Here is a 19,061-nt window from a genome sequence, read left to right on the forward strand (position 1 = left end):
TGTGTGTGTGTGCATGTGTGCGTGTGTGTGCGTGTGTGAGGGAGAGAGAGAATTTAAAAAATTGGTCACAACCATACTGTGACACCCACTATACCATAGCTACTGTGGTAAAAAAAAATCACATCACTTCAGGTGCATATAGCTATATAACTTATATATAACTTATGTAGCTATGTTCCTGTGATGGACTGGTGACCTGTCCAGGGTGTTTCCCTGCCTTTCACCCAGTGTGCGCAGGGATGGGCTTCAGCACCCCTGCGACCCTAATTAGGATAAGCAGCTTAGAAAATGAATGATTGAATACAGCTATGTTCACTATAGTTTTTAATTTGTTTTTACCTGGTCATCCAACTGCTGATACGAATTACAGATTAACTCTTCATACTGAGTCTTTTCTGAGTCAGACAGTCGTGCAGGAGATGGGGCCAGGCTATCAATTAAGGGTGTGGCATTGCAATTCTTCTGCTCTTTGCCACTGAGCTGTTCTTCCACTGGAGAAGTTTCACCAGGAGATAGAGATGAAAGGGGGGGGGGGCAGCAGAGGCAGAGAGAGAGAGAGAGAGAGAGAGAGAGAGAGATTACACTTCACATCCTTATAGACAGTAATCTTGCTGCACTGCCAAACCCTATCCTGTACCGAATTTCTGGCAGGTGTGTAATACACTAAATATTATGAAACCAATGATGATGAATATTTAATATCATATACTACGAATATAGAGTGTGTAACGTATTATAGCAGTGCACACTCATAGAATAAAAACACTCAGAGACGTCATGATGCAGACAGGTACTAAGATTGAAGGGATAAGTGTGGCAAAGGTATGCCAATCAAGGGTTGTTCTCCTTTCTTTAAAGAGATATGACTCTTGCTCTGAAATCAGGAGACTGAAACTGACTTGGGGCTAATCTATTTCAGTATCCACTGTACCCTCAGATAAACTGGGTTCTTTTTCCTACACGTATCCTGCATTGGGGGCTCTTTTAAGAACTTTTAAAGAAGGTTCAAAGTTGAACTGTAAATGGTTCATTCTGAATTTTAATCTCAGGAACTTTGAATCTTTTATTCTAAGGGTATATTGCAGAGGTGATAAGGTAAAGCTGAGATGTTTTGTAATGATACATTGTGCTCTGGTGCAGGCTATCACCAAACACATCTGGATATTGTTGTGCCATTAGGCACATAATACTTGTCTTAAGATTGGATACTTGTATACTTGTCTTAAGATTGGATGTGTAGTCTTGAAGCTCTGCATACCTCTCCACAGGCATTTTAATCATGTCCAATTTCCATATTGGTTGTCTTTATTTGTATAAAACCTTAACATGATACAAGAAAGAGATGATTACAGTTTTGTATTGCAACATGAGAGAGGTTAAACCGTACAGCTCCCCTGTACAGAAATACAGGGGTACTTCTTTCTTCAAATGCATTGGAATTTGGAGCTGACTGATATATAACTTTAGAGCATACTTCACAATTTCAAAACTCTTCATGAGGAAGGTTACACACAATTTTGTAGAATTAAATAAAATTCACTGTGTTGTACAAACTGAAAAGAAAAAAAAGTCTTCTGATCCTACATCAATCTTGAGATGCTACTGTTCTGACAATTACTGTTGTTTGTGAAAACTAGCAGAGCAAATAGCTGGTAGGATAGATTACCACTTCAGTAAGTCATAACAGGGATTGAAACTCAAGACAATATCCAGAGAGAACAAAACACAGAGGCAAGGGTCACAGCACTATCACAGCTGGGAGAAAACACAAAAACCCTTATACAAAATTCCACATGTCATCCTCTACAGCAACAGACCAAAGCTTGACACAGAACAAACACATGCACACAAACACAAACACAATTTCAGCTGTCCTCCTGCTTATTTAGCACATCCTCATACAACAGATTTGAATGATAATTTTTCCATCAAAGACATTCCCTTTTCATCATAACACATTTGTCTTCACGTCTCCTTATAACAATAATTATATCAGAGGGAAATAGATGAGTTTTTTTTTTTTTAACAAAATTTAATCTAGGTACAAAGTTGCAAATGCTGACCTATTTCAGGATTGAAACAGAACTGAGTCGCTTAAGACAAAATCAAATTACAGTAGCATTTCGTTACTACAGTAATCTCAAACATTTAAAGATAGGACCAGCTACACAATCATTTTCTGTCCAGGATATCACATTGATTACACCAGAATGAGATTAGAACCTGTGTGCAGCTGGAATCTGACACTGATGAGATTTGGGTAAAAGATTATTTAGAGATACTATGTCCTCATTACTGGTTCGGTTTTTTTGTCCGCACACTTATTAAATTCTACACTGGAATACATATTTGAAACAGTCTTAATAACGGTTAAGATGTCATGATAGATAAGAGAGAATCCAAGTTGTGTATGTATCTATGGAGTAGCGCATCATTCTGTAATCCACAACGTTTTACGGGATCAAACCATTCATACAGAAAATAGTAAATCGTTGAGTAGATGGACAAGACCTACCGCTTTGGAGGTGCGCCCGGTCGGCAACGAAAATTTCGTGACACCATGCCCATTTCAATACTGAGCAGCAAAGCTAGACTGCGCCGAAATGAACAAGATGTTTCACAGTCACACATCAGGTATGTAGCGGTCTGAAAATGTAATGAATCGTCAGACTAAGCAGGGTTTAGTCAGTCCAGTTTTTGCAGGATAAAGTATTTTCTCGATTATTGCATATAATGAGTGATATAAGTGACTTAATTGTGTTGTTTTTGTTCAGTTAATGGTACTGTAAATTGGGCTTAACTCTGCTTTCATGCTTTAGTTTGCTTATCGATGACAGAATTAAATTATCCACTAACATGATAAAGGGGTAAAATTATAAACTCCACCAATTTGCTTATGGCAGCGATTAGGCTATACCACTTACGAAACAATGGGGTTACCTAAAGGTTTTTAAAAAGGCGACACTTGCATACTGAAGTCATTGCAATTGTAGACAGTCTGTTTGCATGATGAATCGGCACATCACCTTAACGCCCCACTCGGCTGCATCTAATTTATTGGTCAATCCGAACAAAAAATAGCCGAGGAAATTTTGATCAAGTCAGCAAAAGCTTGCAGCCCTACCAGCAGCAGTTTCACTGTGGGAAAAATATCAATCGCTAAATCCCACAGCCCTCACGCATTCCAGTGAACTATCAGCTTCTCCAAAAACAAGGCGGTTACCTGTGGGGACTCGAAGGCTTGAAAAACAAACTTAAGACAGCGGAGGATAAATTATGTTAGGACTCGGCTCTATATTGAGACGAGAACGTCCTCTCTTTCTCAACTACTGCAGGGATTCAGAAATAGCATCCAGTGGTTCGTCTTTCCAGCAGCATCTGCACCACACCATCCACCTTCGATACTGCCCTCTTCATACTGCAGCCATAACTCTATCCACAACCCTAATCACAACCATAGTGTGTGTGTGTTGTAGAAGTCGTGCCGTGGAGTACTGTGCTTTGAAGGGTCTGACTGCATGACTGCAGAGCCGCAGTTTCACGCCAGCAGTTTCAGGCCAATGACCGATCGTCTAACTCTAACCCTAACTCTAACCATAAAGTATCAGCGTATGCGCTAAATGCTACTAGCCTGACACCTGCTGGTATGAAACTGCTGTCAGGCGTAAAACTGCGGCTCTGCGGTTCTGCAGACATATAGACATAGGCCTACCTCTCGTAAAAAAGAGCTGAAGGGGCAGGGTTAGGCAACAAGGATTTATGGGGATCGCAGTCTTTGCAATTGCACATGCTCTTACCTTGTGATAGTGGTGGGCAAAGCGAGGTTTTGTGAAATACTGAAACATTGGAAGCAACTGTGCCGGGAATTTCGAAACATTCAGACACACGTCTCCACTGTGACACCTACTGGCCACTTTTGCGATCGTCACATCTTCACAATGCTGTTTTCCGAAACAACGATTCAGACAAGCGTTGACAAATTCTAAACTGTTCTGGTGGGTTATGCCAGGCTATCAGTGCATATGATCAATACATATTTCGGAGAAATCACCATACAGCAAACAAAGAAACAAAAACTTTCAGATTGCCAGAGACAGTAAATTGGGACTGTAATGAACAGTGTGTTTCAACAAATATTTCTTTTTTTATGTTGTGTCGTGTTTATTAACATCTGTGGTGCTATTTCAGCTGCTTGGCATTTCAGTTTCATGTGTAAGACATGACATTTAGGAGGATCATCTATTGACAAAAGGCTACAATGTTTACTGGTATAAATAACCACATGGGTTTTATGGGTGTGACTGTACTTTGTAGCTTATGAAGTGCCCCTCTAATGTACCTTCTTTGTGGAACATCATGTAGTGGTGAAGCCCAAACCTCACCTTTAAATCTATCATTAATTTCCACCTGTTCACGTTCATCCGCCTCGATTAACAATAAAACTAACGATTCGCAGAATAATCAACACCAATCGCCTTAATAGAGTAAATGATTACCAATGTCATTTCGTGATAATATTATTTCTCTTTACTGAACTGTGTAGCATGTGTTAGGCTATAGGCTACCCACACGTTCTTGTAGGCCTAATCTGTGGATAACTGAACCGTTCGCCCTCTGACCGACGTCAGGAAATATTAATATCAAATGCGCTCGTCTATTTTGCACTATTCTGGCGTTTTAATGCTCGCGAAACGCCGTGGATTGTCTGAAGCTTGTGTGCTATAGCGAAAGCTACAGCGTGAAATTGCTTAACTGGGATGGCAATTATCTGAGCACGTATTGGAGAACTAACCCCTCAGGGTGTTTGTAGCATGAAAATGTATATGATTAAAAGATGCATGAGTAACAATTTGTGTCTACATCAATACGGGCTGTTGTTTACATGTTACATGAACGTAGTCGGACCCAGAGTGGTAGAAAAAGACACTTTCTCTCTCGGCTCTGGCTGGTGCAATTAAACCACTTCATGCAGACCTTCATTTAAACACTCGTTTTAACTTTTGAGCTAGGTGACAGACTTACTATTTTCATGAATTTTGCCCCCAGAGAGAAAAGTTCTGGGACAAAATTCGTGAGGTGTTTCGCTGTGTGGAAGCCTAGAGTAAAAGTAAATTTATAAAGAGCAAGCAATGCGTTCTGTCCGACATTATTTTTTCCCCACGGAAATTACCCAAACTTTCACTATGTAGCGTTCGGTTCCCTAACCAGTGGAAATGCGGGCCGGTTCTCAAAAGGCACCAAGGCAGCACTGGCTCCGCACCGGCACGGGCACGGGCACCAGCACCGTCGTAGTGGAAAAGAGACAGAAATGACATCGATAATCATTTACTCTGTTTACGCGATTGGTGTTGACTATTCTGCGAGTCATTAGTTTTACTGTTAATCAGGGCGGATTAACGGGAACAGGTGGAAATTAATGATAGATATAAAGGTGAGGTTTGGGCGTCCTCTGTTTCCAGCTCAGCAGCCGCCACGTTTGAGTGAATGCAGCTAATTATGCTTATGGAAAATGAAGCTCAATAAGGTAAAAGATCCTCCTGACACTGTCAATCAAACGTAGGAGCTGTAAGTACGGGTGCAGAGTTTCGAAACAGGGGTGAAGCGCACTGAACCTTCGCTTAGCCCTTATCACGTGGCATGGGCGTTTCGAACCACACCTTGGAGCGGTGTTTCGAAACGTCTGCGCTCCGAAAGCTCGGCAAAGCGTCGAAACGTCAGTCCCATCCCTACCTTGTGATACCTTTGAATTTTTGTTTTGGTATGGAGTTTTTTGGTGCGGAAAAAAGATGAGGAAGGTATTGGGCTGATGCCTCTAGAAATAACCTAACGTTGTGGATTTTGTCAATAATGATATTTGCAGCATATTATATTTAATGTGTAGCCTATAGACGCACTCATAGGAACCACAAGTCAGAAGAACCCTAAAAGACTGTAGGAAAGTGTTTGTGTGTGTGTGTGTGTGTGTGTGTGTGTGAGAGAGAGAGAGAGAGAGAGAGAGAGAGAGAGAGAGATGATCGCCATGTGTTTCTCGGACAAAAAATAAAAGTCATAGACCTACCTGTGTCACTTTCTGATGCTGGCTGTTACATCGCAGAGAAATGAAAGTGTAAAAAATTGAAAGAAAGAAAAGAAAGAAAGAAAGAAAAATAATATCATCTTAGATTAAATATATAACGCTAAATATTTTCACAGTATTCTTCAGCACTACAGCAACAGCTTACATCACTTACAACAGAACATCTCTTTGTTGTGAAATTAGCATGCGGAAAAAAGGATTACAATTTACAATTTATCACTCTATTATTCAGTTCACATACATTTTTATCCCTCTATTTTTCAGCTCACATGCATTTTCATCACCTCCATTTTTATCAGGTAATTTTCATTACTTCCACCCTTGGCTACTTTCCTTAAATGATAAATGGCAGTTTTGGGTTGTGAATGATGAATGAAAATCATGAAATAGCTCTATTTTCATCATATCACGACTATTTTAATCAAATCGGCATTAATCAAATCACTTGATAATTTTTCATTCTATTTTTCATTTTTTTACCGCTCTATTTTTCAATTCTCGTGCATTTTCATCATTTCTATTTTTATCAGTTAATTTTTGTTTCTTCCAACCCTTATAATTATCAAGCACTAGCATGCGTATTTCAAACGCAGGGGGCAGATAAATTGTGTCCAGTGCGATGATGGTTCTGCGTTCTAGCTAAAATGGTCTGTGATTGTGAATGAGCTGTGATTATGTAGGTGTTTCACCATGGAACCACGCTACTGCTAGGGTGAAAGGAATGCAATGAATGAACTTCAACTCGCTCGCATACTTATGGCAAACTAGGTTATAGCCTGCAACTTTAATTGCATAGTGTCAGAAGAATTTGAATAATTAAAAAAAGTTTACCTTATCAGAGGCTTGCTTTTGCAATTCTGGGTTAAGTAGATGTGCAGGTCTGCATTTTATAGATTTGGGACCCCCGTCCTTCAGTTGACTTACTTTTAACTCAGCTAATCCTTTGTTTTTTAAATCAACTTTATGAATCCCTTTGTCAAGCACTCTCTTAAGATCTGAGAAGGGAAAAGATAGACACATTCCTCAAAAACTCATTGAACTCACTGAAGTACAAACATAAGTTTACATTTAATGACAACATACTGACATATTATTTACATGAACTAAATTATAGTATCTGTGTTGGGCACTTCCTCGGTACATTGTAATGTGCATAATATTATCTTAAATTTCTGTCTCACCCCCATCATCGATGTAAACGAGCAGTGCTTTCCGTGTGTCTTCAGGGTGTTCTCTAACTTCCTTGATCTCCCCACCGGACTTTCTCTTGTTCCTGAAGTATAGCTCTAACTTTTTTCTTATGTGATCCAAATTGTCAGGGAGCCCCTCTAGTACCAATGTTTTCTCGTCCATGTCCTAAAATACTGCGTTAATTGCATTAATCTATCATTGGAAGAGCCAGTCGCTATACGACCGGTGCTAAAACCAGATACCTGGCCATGAGATTGAACAAACTCTCTCGAATGGGTTGAGGATCCTCTGAGAGGACTCTTAATCATACGACGATTACACAGAAATTAAACTGAAAGTGCCTCTACTATCTTGTGTTTTAGACTGAGTTTCACTTTTGATTCTGTGATTCACATGATTTCTGGGATCTAAAGGCCGTCATCCACACTACCCAGTTCAATTAAGGCAGTCTTTGTTGTTTCGACAACTTTTGTGTTGCGTTTGGGCTGCATTAGGCTTAGTACATTCCAAACCATCTGCACAATCAAAGTTAAGGTGGGGGTTTCGAAATTAAGGCAGTGAACGTTGAACTTTGTGTGGAATATCACAGCCTGATAGATAATAAACGCGCCCTCTCCACAGTCAAATCCGCTTATTACTCGAAAATCGTTAACCTTAACAAAAACAACCCAAGGTTCCGTTCCGTATCTAAACGTACCCAGAATCACTCCCCTAAATCTAGCCCTTTTACTGCAAACGACTTTGTTGAACTTTTCTCGCGAAAAAATAGACTTAATTCGTGGTGATATTCAAAGTAGTTTATCAAATCAGACTGCCTGCACGCTCTCCGTCACTGCGCCTGACATTAATCAGGATGTGCACCTTTTTCACTGAGTTTAACTCTCTCTCTTTTGTCTCTCTAGATGCGCTGTCCAAATTGGTGCACACTGATAAACAAGCCTCTTGCCTGCTTGTCCCCCTACCTGCTAAACTTTACATAGAGCTTTTCTCAGTCGTTGGCTCAACAATGCTTAACCTTCTAAATATGTCTCTTAAATCTGGCATTTTACCCTCCAGCCTGATCAGGCCTTTACTTAAAAACCGAACCTTGACCCTGAAGCCTTAAATAATTATAGGCTGATTTCTAATCTCCCATTTCTTTCAAAAATACTTGAAAAAATTGCAGCTGCTCAGCTTATAGCCAATATGTCCTCTAACAGTCTGTTTGAAATATTCCAGTCAGGCTTCAGGTGTTTTCACTCTTCTGAAACCGTGCTTACTAGAGTAACTAATGATCTTTTATTAGCCATGGATGCTGGTACTACTTCTATTCTTATTCTGCTTGATCTGAGTTTAGCATTTGGCACAGTCGATCACACTATATTGTTAAAGCACCTGGAAAATCAAAATTGGCATTCATGGCCTGGCGCTCTCTTGGTTTAAATCTCATCTCTCTGAGAGAAAGCAGTGTGTCCATTATAACACTGTGACCTCTGAATACCATGAGCTTAACTAGGGGTCGGTCCTTGTCCCTCTTCTATTCTATATTTACATGTTCCCTTTGGGTGACATTATTCAGTTACAACATTAACTTCCATTGTTATGCTGCCTGCCTCTATTACCAAAAGTCTTCAGCTGGTCCAGAATGCTGCTGCTAGAATCCTGACCAGAACAAGGAAGTTTGACCACATTACACTTGTCCTGGCTTCCCTTCACTGGCTCCCAAATCATGCAAGGGCAGATTTTAAGGTCCTCCTGTTAACATATATAATTTCACATGGGTTTTCACTGGCCTACCTATCTGACTTAATTATACCCTATAACCCACCTTGTATCCTGCACTCTCAAGATTCTGGACTATTAGTCGTTACAAGAACTAAAAAGAAGTCCATTGGCTACCGAGCCTTTTCTAACTGCTCTCCCTTCCTCTGGAATGGTCTACCTCTCTTCATAACTTTAAAACCAGATTAAAGACTTATCTATTTTCTCTAGCTTATGGATAATATAATTTTGATTTGACTTTGTTATGGACATGTAAAGCCCTTTGAGATGATAAATAGTGATATTGGGTTCTAAATTAACTTGCATTATTATTATTATTATTATTATTATTATTATTATTGTATTTTCAAGGAGATTCAGTAAAGTACCTCGTAATGATTGGAACAGCAAGGGCTCCTGATAAAGGACTTCATTATATATTTATATATATATATATTCAGTATATATTTGTGCAAGAGGGTGAACTAAATTCTTATCTTATAACTTAATTATTATTACAGCTTCACAGCAGCAATGATAAACTGCCCGAGGCTATGAAGGAACTGGACAAATGGAAGGTACTTGCTTCACCCACTAATTTCACTAACCTTTTGGGTTAAGGACCTGTTGGATCTTCCAGATAGCAAGGACTACTTAGCCTGTTTCGTCAAATTTCCGCCTTTGGACAGTATAGGGCCATATAAATTCAGATTTTGTGTATCAACGTGTGGCCATGCTTAAGATAGCTGTGAAACAAGGAATATTCCCATTCTTCGAAAGCATATATAGCCTTATGCTTTATAGACTGCATGGCTCACCTGAGCGAGCCATTGAGTGTTTCTCAATGACAAGAATGCATATTGAAAAACATCCATTCCTTGTTTGTGTAGCAATGCATGGTGGGTATTATGCAAATACTTGTCATTATAAAGGCTTGATTACGTATTTTCCTCCTTTTTTTAACCTCAGGATAGGAGTAGGGCATAATGAACTGCACCAGGGAACTGTGCATAATAATTATTAATAATAATTTTTGTTGACATCTTGATGTATTATTACATTTTACAAACTGATGTGACTAACAGTTTCTCTCAAAATTCTCTCAAAATGCATACTTCAGTTTTCAATTTAAACAACATTTCTCACAGAAACTGTGTGAGCTCGCAGACCTAGAAAAATCCACGTTGTTACTGCAAAGCATGGACTCAGAGGCAGAAAAGAAACAAATCCAAAAGGAGCCAGCAGATTTAATTGAGGCTCAAGAAGAAGAAGAGGAAGAAGAAGAAGAAGAAGAAGAAGAAGAAGAAGAAGAAGAAGAAGAAGAAGAAGAAGAAGAACTTTATTTGTCACACACACACTGAGCAGTGAACTGGAGCCTGTGGGAGAGAATTCTCAGCCTGGGCTAGATATGGCTAAGATTCTAACCAGGCTGTTCACTTACTTTCAGAATATAAATAATCAAAGTCGTCAGAGTCTACATTTATTGCATGAACTCAATGCAGCATACAACAAATGGAGCTGGTCCCGGGAGTGGCTGAAGCAATCCTCACAAAGCGTGGATTCTTATACATATTCTTATCAATTCCTTTGGTTGGGTGCTCCTGCCGGCCCCACCTCATAGATTCCCCAGCCACTCTGCAATACGTCATTATTTCATATTTTCCCTTTACAACAAGCATAAGTTATCACCAGTTTTTACTGCCCCTCTCATTCGTGGAATAAGACATACCATGTAACCTTGAACGTTTTACCGTCTGCATGCATTTTTAATGACCACAACGCGCCGGCAGAGGCCCCCTCACATACCTCTTCTTTTTGAACACAAAGAAATTGATATTTCTTGTAATACAAAAAATTGTATAGTTACAACTTTTAATACAAATGATTACATTGATTCACCCCTATAACAATGATTAAATATTGTTACAGTGTTTATCATGATTGTTACAATGATTATCTTAAGGGAACATATAATTTCTCTGACAAGCCTCTGCATTGAACCCATCCTAACACCAGTGAGCACACACACACACTATGAGGTAGGAGCAGTGGGCAGCCCAGGGACCAACTCCAGGTCTTTTTGCCAGAGCCTTGGTCAAGGTCACCGAGAGGAGTACTAATCCTAGCATGCATGTCTTTGCAGTGGGAGGAAACCGGAGTACCCGGAGGAAACCCACACAAACATGGGGAAAACTCCACACAGAAAGTACCTTGGATGGCCGGGATTCTATCCCAGGGCCTTCTGACTGTGAGGCAACAGCACTAACCATTGAGCCACCATGAGCAACTTAAAGAAAAATTTATTGAAAAAATGCAGGGAATACAGGTAGGAATGTTGTATTATCGTGTTGTATGAAATAACTTGATCAGTTTTTAGGGCTTATGATGATCTAACGAAAAAATATTTCCATGTTCCTGATTGCCAACCCTCATGTTCATAGATCTGGCTATGAATATGACAGTAACTACAACACAATATATTACACAGCAAATATATGTGTTTGTACTGGAGTTTCACAGCGTTACTATCAAAGTTATTTTACATTCATTAACTACAAATTCAGCTTCCTCGGTCTGGGAAAGCTGTAGTAACAGTCTTTGAATTTCAGTCATTTTGATTTCGTGGAATAAGGCAGTAAATCTGCGCTGTCAATTTTATAGAAGGAAAACACTGATCTTGAGAAGACCATTCAGGATTTGTCAAGGAAACTCCAGAAATTGCAGCAGGAGCTCGAAGCTAAACAGGCTGAGACCACTTCTCTACAGCAAAGATTTAAGGTACGTTCAGCACGTTCAGCTGAGAGGAATATCAGACAAAAGGGCAGTTATTTCTTCTGAATAAATGAGAAAATTAAGTAGCAGAATATGCATCAGTACCTGTTGATGGAGATGTATTAAGTGCAGAATAGAATTATTATTAAAATGATTTTTTAAATTTATTTTGAACAATAAATTATTCCTGATTTTTCAGCAGCTGAACACAAAAACATTTCAGTAACTCTGATACAGTATCTGACAGCCTTTCAGTCATATGAATGAGATGATTGTGTGGTTAATGTCAGTTTGCTACATGTTTAACATCTTTAGTAGAATTTGGCTTTAGTTAAAATACAGTACATTAGAGAGCGCAACGGGAGGAAATTATGTATAGAGATAGTTCAGGAAAATATTCTTGAGAGCAGTTTGTTATCCTGAAAAGACCTCCACTCTGAGTTTCTAAAGCAGAGACTAAAAGCTTGGAACATAACATGAAAACTAAACACAGAAATCATATAAAAGAGAAATCATGATCCATTTTAGTTCAGCCACACAGCAACACAACTGTAACTCTTCTAGATCAGAGTTGTGATCCCTGAAAAAAGAGTGAAGTTCACTGAGGCGGTCAAGGATGAAGAAGAGTATGAAGAATATCAAAACATTAAAGGAATCTTCACCATCACTCAAAGACCCTCCTTCGTTCTGAGGGGTGGGCAAGCCCTCATCACCTTTGAAGAAGAGAAAGGTACTGACCCGACATGCTCCCAGTCATCACGTTGTTTCATCATTGATATTTAGCCATTTTTAGACACTTTACCACTCACGGTCTTCTCATCAGAATACTTCTGATAGTAGTGCGCATCTTCCATATATTTATTCAAATGATTTCAACTGATTTGAAGTCTGAGTTATCTCAGGACAAATGAGAAACGCATTAAAGATTTAAAGACACACAAGGTAATCTAGGAATGGTTGCCATGCTTTTTACTCTTGTTTGTATTTCTTAGCATCAGTGAACCCTAACAAAATTCATTACAACATTAGTGGAATTCTTAAAGTCTTTGGTAGAAATAGGCATCACTTTTATCCTCATAGTATACTTAATACAAAGTTATCAGCTTTCAAAGATAGTCTGTCAAATTGTAGCATCTAATGCCACTCCTGGGTTGCTTGTTGTGAGACATTGAGTTGGTTGTGTCTATATTTCTCTCAGTGGGTTTTGACAAAAATCAAGAAATTTCTGAACTTTTTTGTTTCTTAAGTTAGAGAGTCCAATGAGTTAAAAATGTATAATATCAGGTATATAATACTGGTTTACATTTGTACATGAACTAACTAGATTAATATACTAAAGGTGAAATTTGCACGCTTAATATGCACATCATTACACAGTTTAGCTGTAATAGGCAGTGTAACAACCAACCCCTTGTGAGAACTGTCCCCACTCTCTTTCAACTATTACAATTGCAGAGAATAAATCTCATTAGTCATTAGAACTTGAGCTGTGAGAATCTGTCATGTAGGTCTCTCTAATGCTGAGTAAAAAATTGATGGGCAGGTAAATTGAAAGGAGCACTAAGCAGATTTGTTTGGTCCTTCTCTTAGTGGCTGACCAAATCCTCAGATTGGCCAAGTGCTCTGTAGCCTGTGACACAGTCAAGATGGATGTGAAGCCAAGACAGATTCCCCTGGGCCCATCTGTGAAATTTGAGGTAATGATAAGGTGTAATGGATTGGGAACCTTTCAAAAGTATTTACCAGTCCCTTTTACGTTCACAATGTGGTCTGTTCCACGTAAAATAGAGTGTCATTTCACAACCTTTTCAGCACAAAGCGTGAAAGTGTGTATGTGTGATTTTGTCCACAGGTGCATCTTGAGGTTTCCAAGAGGACAATCAAGTTCTCTCAAGCTCCTCTGAATCAAGATGAGGATCGCATGAGGGACCGACTGGAGATCAGCTTCTCCAAGCCAAGTCAAGGTGGAGGAGAGTTGGACAGAGTGGACTATGATAAAAAGACAGGCACGGGCATTATCACCTTCCTCAAAACTGGAGGTAAGTTTGTGGGTCTTGTTTTTCTCTTCTTTGTTTTTTTTCTTTTGAAGTCTGCTTTTTTTTCAGTATGTTGGAAAAATGACACTTCAGCAGTTCCACCAGTAAAAAATTAGGCCCCGTCCTGACGACAACGGAATGTTTCGAAAACGACGTTTTTCCTTTGTATTTTCAAAAAGTTTCATATCCATATGACAACATTTTGAGAATTCATTCTTGTCCACACGGATTCGCAAAAACGAGTGAAAATGCTGTAGTATGTATGTATGTATGTATGTATGTATGCCAGGGTAGTAGGTGCAGTGTAACTCTGCCACTCAAATGTACAAACACCACAGAAGAACACCACGTAAACATAAATAGCCATGTGCAAGCTGGGGCTGGGGTGGCCCAGTGGTGTAGTGGGTAGCGCTGTCGCCACCCAACAAGCTGGTTCTGGGTTTGATTCCCAGTTGTGCGACCAGGGTTCTTTCTGTGTGGAGTTTGCATGTTCCGTCTGTGTGGGTTTCCTCCCACAGTCCAAAGCAGGTGTGGGTAAATCTGGTCCTGGAGGACCATGGTCCTGCTGTTTTTCTTGTCGACATACTAAATACAACCTGTGATTGGCTGAAGAGCGTGCACACCTGTTTTCAAGGTGAAAATCCATAGGCAACTAAGAGGTGAAAACAAAAACCGGCAGGACACCGGCTCTCCAGGACCAAATTTGACCACACCCGGTCCAAAGACATGCGAATTGGAGACACTAAATTGCCTCTAGGTATGAATGTGTTTGTCTGTGTGTTTGCCTTGTGATGGGCAGGTGGCATGTCCAGGGTGTTTCCCTGCCTTTTGCCCAATGGATGTTGGGAAAGGCTTTAGAACCCCGCGACCCTAATTAGGATAAGCAGCTTAGATAATGAATGAGAGCGAGTGAGTGAACTGGGACCACGTCATCATCATTTTCAAACGGTTCTGTATTCGCCTGTCAGCGATGTAAGGGTTGCGTTTTCAAAAGATTAAACTCTGGAACCTGGTTTCAAAAGACTGCATTTTCAGGCCCTGAAAATGCCACTGTTGTGTGGACCAAAAACCAAAATGCCACAAAACTTTTCTGTTTTCGCAGAGACTCCATTTTCACAGTTGTCGTGTGGACAGCCCCTTAATGCTCCATTTTGAAGATGTAGTGTATACTGTATTATTGTGATCCGGATAGGAGAAAAAAATATAGCCTACCAATTTATAGTTGGTCTGTCTTGTCTTTGGAAAGGTTGATTCATGAATGTATAAGAAAAATCATGTGTTGTCATGGAAACAAGGTTTTGTCTGCAGTGTAGGACTCAAATGTCATCTGTATTTTCTTCCCTTCAGTTGCTGAGAACTTGTCTCTCAAGCGGAAGCACTGTGTTAATGCTGGCCGTGAAGTGATGGTAGATGTTGCCCCAAGTTATGATTTCCAGCTAAAGAAGTTTCAGGTAAGACTGCATCGATGTTGATGGGCAATTACTTCCTCAGAGTGAATCCCCATTCCCCAGTTACCTTTAAAAACTGTGGAAACTTCCTGCTTGGAAGGTATAGTGTAACACAGATTATATTTAATGGAAAAACTTGAAAACAGTAAAAACAGTTATGACCTTGAGGGAGGAGAACTAAAATAAGTTATTCAGTGCTTGGAGATGTTGAAATATAAGAAGTAACACAAAAATGACTTGTAAATACAGTATAGCTATGAGCTACTTGTTTACAGTACAATCTGGTATATCATCTAGACATTTTCTGGGGTGCCTAAACGGACAGTCCTACTGGATGGGATCAGAGACGAGTTGGATGAGGAGGATCTTCAGGACCACCTGGAGATCCACTTCCAGAAGCCTAGCAACTATGGTGGAGAGGTGGAGACCATCAAATACATCTCAAAGAAGGAGCTGACAGCCTTCTTCAGTGAAGACCTCTCTGAGATGGAGGCATAAGCACCAAACCAATGCAAATGTATGTGAAGCTTCAGCGTTTAAATGGAACTTAGGGGTCCTATCTTACTCTTTCTGTCATATTATGTCTTCATAAAATCACTATAAATAGTAATAATGGCTCAGTCTAGGGTTAAATGGGGAATGGCCTATGAGAGAAAACGGGGAGAAATTTGTGATTTTCATCATGGACAACTTTTGGTTACTTCAAGAATAATCTCTGTGTGCCATAGTAGAAAGACTGAGCGTTTAAAAGTTATCAAACAGGTGTCAATCCTTAATCAGCCTCTCTCCCTGTTAGTAGGGTTTTAGAATATGTATACTGCATGTAGTTCACCCTGATAAAAACTGGTATTAAAAGTTTTAGATCACATATTGCTTTTCAAAAAAATCATTTTCCATATATATTATCATATTATCATATATCAGTTATCATCAATATGGTCAGTTATCAATTATTAGATGCATTAGTAGATAGATTATAAATAATACATACAATAGTTGAATTAGGTTGCAAGAGATTTTGTAATATGAAATGTGAAGTGAATCTTAATGCTGAACAATTGCTCAGGTTCTTATATGTTCTGACATTTGCTGTATGAAAACAGTAGAGGGCGCTAAAGCACAATGGAAAAATGACTTTGAAGTCATTTCACTGAATTACAGGGACAACAACAGTTTTCCTGTTTTGAAGATATATCCCATTTAAATTCACATAAACTCATGTAGGGTGAAAGATTACAAAAGCCATCTCACAGAGCAGGAACACCACTGTTTTGTGTTACAACTAGTGTTGATATGTGGAGTAGCCCTCCATTATTGAATTTTGCCAGGTGAAAATTCCTGGTTTAACTCTTGTTCCCATAATCATAATAAAAGAGGAAAGGCAATGCTCCGGATTCTATGTTCATTTTGAATGGTCCTCATTAATTATAGTAATATTTCAGCAGGATATTTATCTTAGGAAATTATGATTACGGTTTTCAACAGCTGCTTTGAACTCTAAAGTTGACAGTTCAATGATAAGTCTGTAAGGACTGGAATGCTATGGCTTGGTCACACATTATCACAGGAGTAATGCACTGATCCCACTATATGTTGGTTGTTGGTCATAATCCTGCCACCATATTGTCATGAAAGCTGTATACATGTATTAACAAATATTTCACACATAAATATCCCATATCCCAAACAATGCTTAACATCAAGAAATACGTTCAGTTGGTCTTCTGAAGGCAGTAGGCTGTTTAGGAATATCTGTTTCAGAATGTCTAACCCAGTTAGTAAGAAGTTAAATTGTTTATTCATAGTTCATAAAATGTGAAACAAGGCTACAAGAAATAATAATTCAAAAGTAGATCATGGTACACAGTGGTAAACCTAGGTGCTTTCCTGTTGGTTCGCTTCCCTGTACAGTCCAATGACATTATGTCATAGTGGCGCTGTGAGCAGAAGCAGTCGTTTTCAAAGAAACAGAAACTGAAAGAAAGGTATGGTATTTACACGTCAATGTGTATTAATCTCTTGTGTTTCTAAGATGTTTTTTAAAGGTGGTTTTCAGACATTTATTTTGCTGTGAGTTGGCAATACGTTGAGACGTGTTGGATGGACACTAGTGTTTGATTTTGTAGTATGAATTTTTCATTCTCAGACTACACCAAAACAAAAGTAAAGGGTTACGCATAAGTAGAGCACAGCTGTCAGGCTTTTATTTATTTATTTATTTTTCATTACCAGAGATAACCATTTGACTGAAGTCAAAAAGGGGATTTCGCAAATATGATGCAAACATAAGCTGCTGCTCTGCCCTGTTGGGCTTTCATGGTGGGCTTACCCACATCATCACATTCATGAGTTTATATATTGGAATGACAGAATGAGTTATGTGAAAAGGTTCTGAAGTTCTTTATCACATTTAAAAATCTTCACAGGAAAGGTCTGTTTATAGGCATTCCCATCCTTTTGCAAGAACTTCTGATGCTTTTGCCCCAACCGAGGAATGGGATGTCTCCAGAGTATGAAAGAGACCAATAAATTCGCATGTGTAACACTAAAGCTAAGCCTAAGCCAAACTCATGCAGTGTCATGGATGCTTTGTGCAATTTTCTTGCCCTATAGCTTGAAAGCATTTTACATCAAATGATGATGTCTGTCCCTACATGCAATGCATCTTACTATCATGAGGTAAAGGAAGGAGGTGAGGACATCAATGGCCAAATTGCAACACAATACAAAGTTTTAATGATAATATGATCATATTAAGATTCCCTCCTATTACCTCTGCAGCATTTTTTAGACTGACATTTTCTAATGAACGAATGTGCAGTTATTTGTATTATATATTCCGTTTAAGTCTGCTATGAATGAAGAGAGATATTGTAGTTCCGACAATGACAAAAACAATGACATGATGAGAAAGAACAAAAAATTACATAGAGGGTGATAGACAGACTCCCATATGGTTCTGACGCTCTGTGCCTTGAGTCTTTGACAGCACACAGTTTTACTCACAGACAGAAGTAGCTAATTAAAATACTGTCAGCTGGAGTGGAGCCCATGTAGTCCTTTTTATAGAATCAAAAAATAAATTGATGAATAAATAAAAAAAAGAGACACCTATGTCAATAATATGTGACAATGACAACCGGGACAAATTTCTAGGCATAAATTATTTAACTTGCACTTGCACTCTCATTCAAATAAGCTTTATGGTTTATGGGTGTGAATAATTCATGGTCTAAGCGCTTTCTGTTGGCTAAATCAGCTTGGCTTGTCCCTTCGGCATAAAACCAGCCATTTGCCCATTTGATGCATATTGCTCCGGGGTTTGGGGACAGGCGAGGATTGGTAAACAGGATTAGACCAGATTGGAACTCTTCCACTGTCATGGCAACGTATGGCTTCAAGACAGGGATCAGTTCCCTTGGATCTGACAACACTGTCTTTACTAGACACAGCAGATGACGGAAGCTCAGATGTGAAGGGTAATGGGAAAGAAGGCTATGCAGTCTAAGGAGAAATTTGTTATTGTATTGGCAGCTAATGATCAGCAAGATCTATGAGGTTGGTTAAGATAGTTATAAATACTAACCCTTTCATTTGAAGGATACCTGATATTCAAGCCTTTAGTCTGTTGAATTTGTATCAAGACCATTTTTGCTGTTTAACAGCAGTAATGGTGATCCATTTCTGTCCATCCTTACTTCCTTTCTGTTCTGTTTTCCCCTCCTGTTCCTGTCTGATCATAAAAAACTCCAGATGCCATTGTCACGACAGGGCAAACACTTACATTTACATTTACAT

General features: G+C 39.2%; 1 protein-coding gene across 1 annotated transcript; it reads left to right on the forward strand.

Moving 5' to 3' along the window:
* Positions 1–777: 777 nt before the first annotated feature.
* On the forward strand, positions 778–15,784 carry LOC115823487 (N-myc-interactor-like). The gene is made up of 10 exons (XM_030787539.1): positions 778–822; positions 9,529–9,585; positions 10,156–10,269; positions 11,289–11,333; positions 11,669–11,785; positions 12,344–12,509; positions 13,370–13,476; positions 13,632–13,818; positions 15,163–15,266; positions 15,561–15,784. The coding sequence occupies exons 1-10, from the start codon at positions 778–780 to the stop codon at positions 15,759–15,761; spliced, it is 1,143 nt and encodes a 380-aa protein (XP_030643399.1). The 3' UTR covers positions 15,762–15,784.
* Positions 15,785–19,061: the final 3,277 nt, after the last annotated feature.

Source organism: Chanos chanos, chromosome 10 (genome assembly GCF_902362185.1).
Source record: "Chanos chanos chromosome 10, fChaCha1.1, whole genome shotgun sequence".
In the NCBI taxonomy this organism is placed as follows: domain Eukaryota; kingdom Metazoa; phylum Chordata; class Actinopteri; order Gonorynchiformes; family Chanidae; genus Chanos; species Chanos chanos.

Excerpts from the sequence above, each read along its gene's own strand:
- LOC115823487 (XM_030787539.1), top strand. The coding sequence starts at position 778 with ATGATGCAGACAGGTACTAAGATTGAAGGGATAAGTGTGGCAAAG. Across the intron at positions 11,334-11,668 it reads AAAAAATGCAGGGAATACAG|AAGGAAAACACTGATCTTGA; the intron begins GTAGGAATGTTG and ends TCAATTTTATAG. Across the intron at positions 13,819-15,162 it reads CACCTTCCTCAAAACTGGAG|TTGCTGAGAACTTGTCTCTC; the intron begins GTAAGTTTGTGG and ends TCTTCCCTTCAG.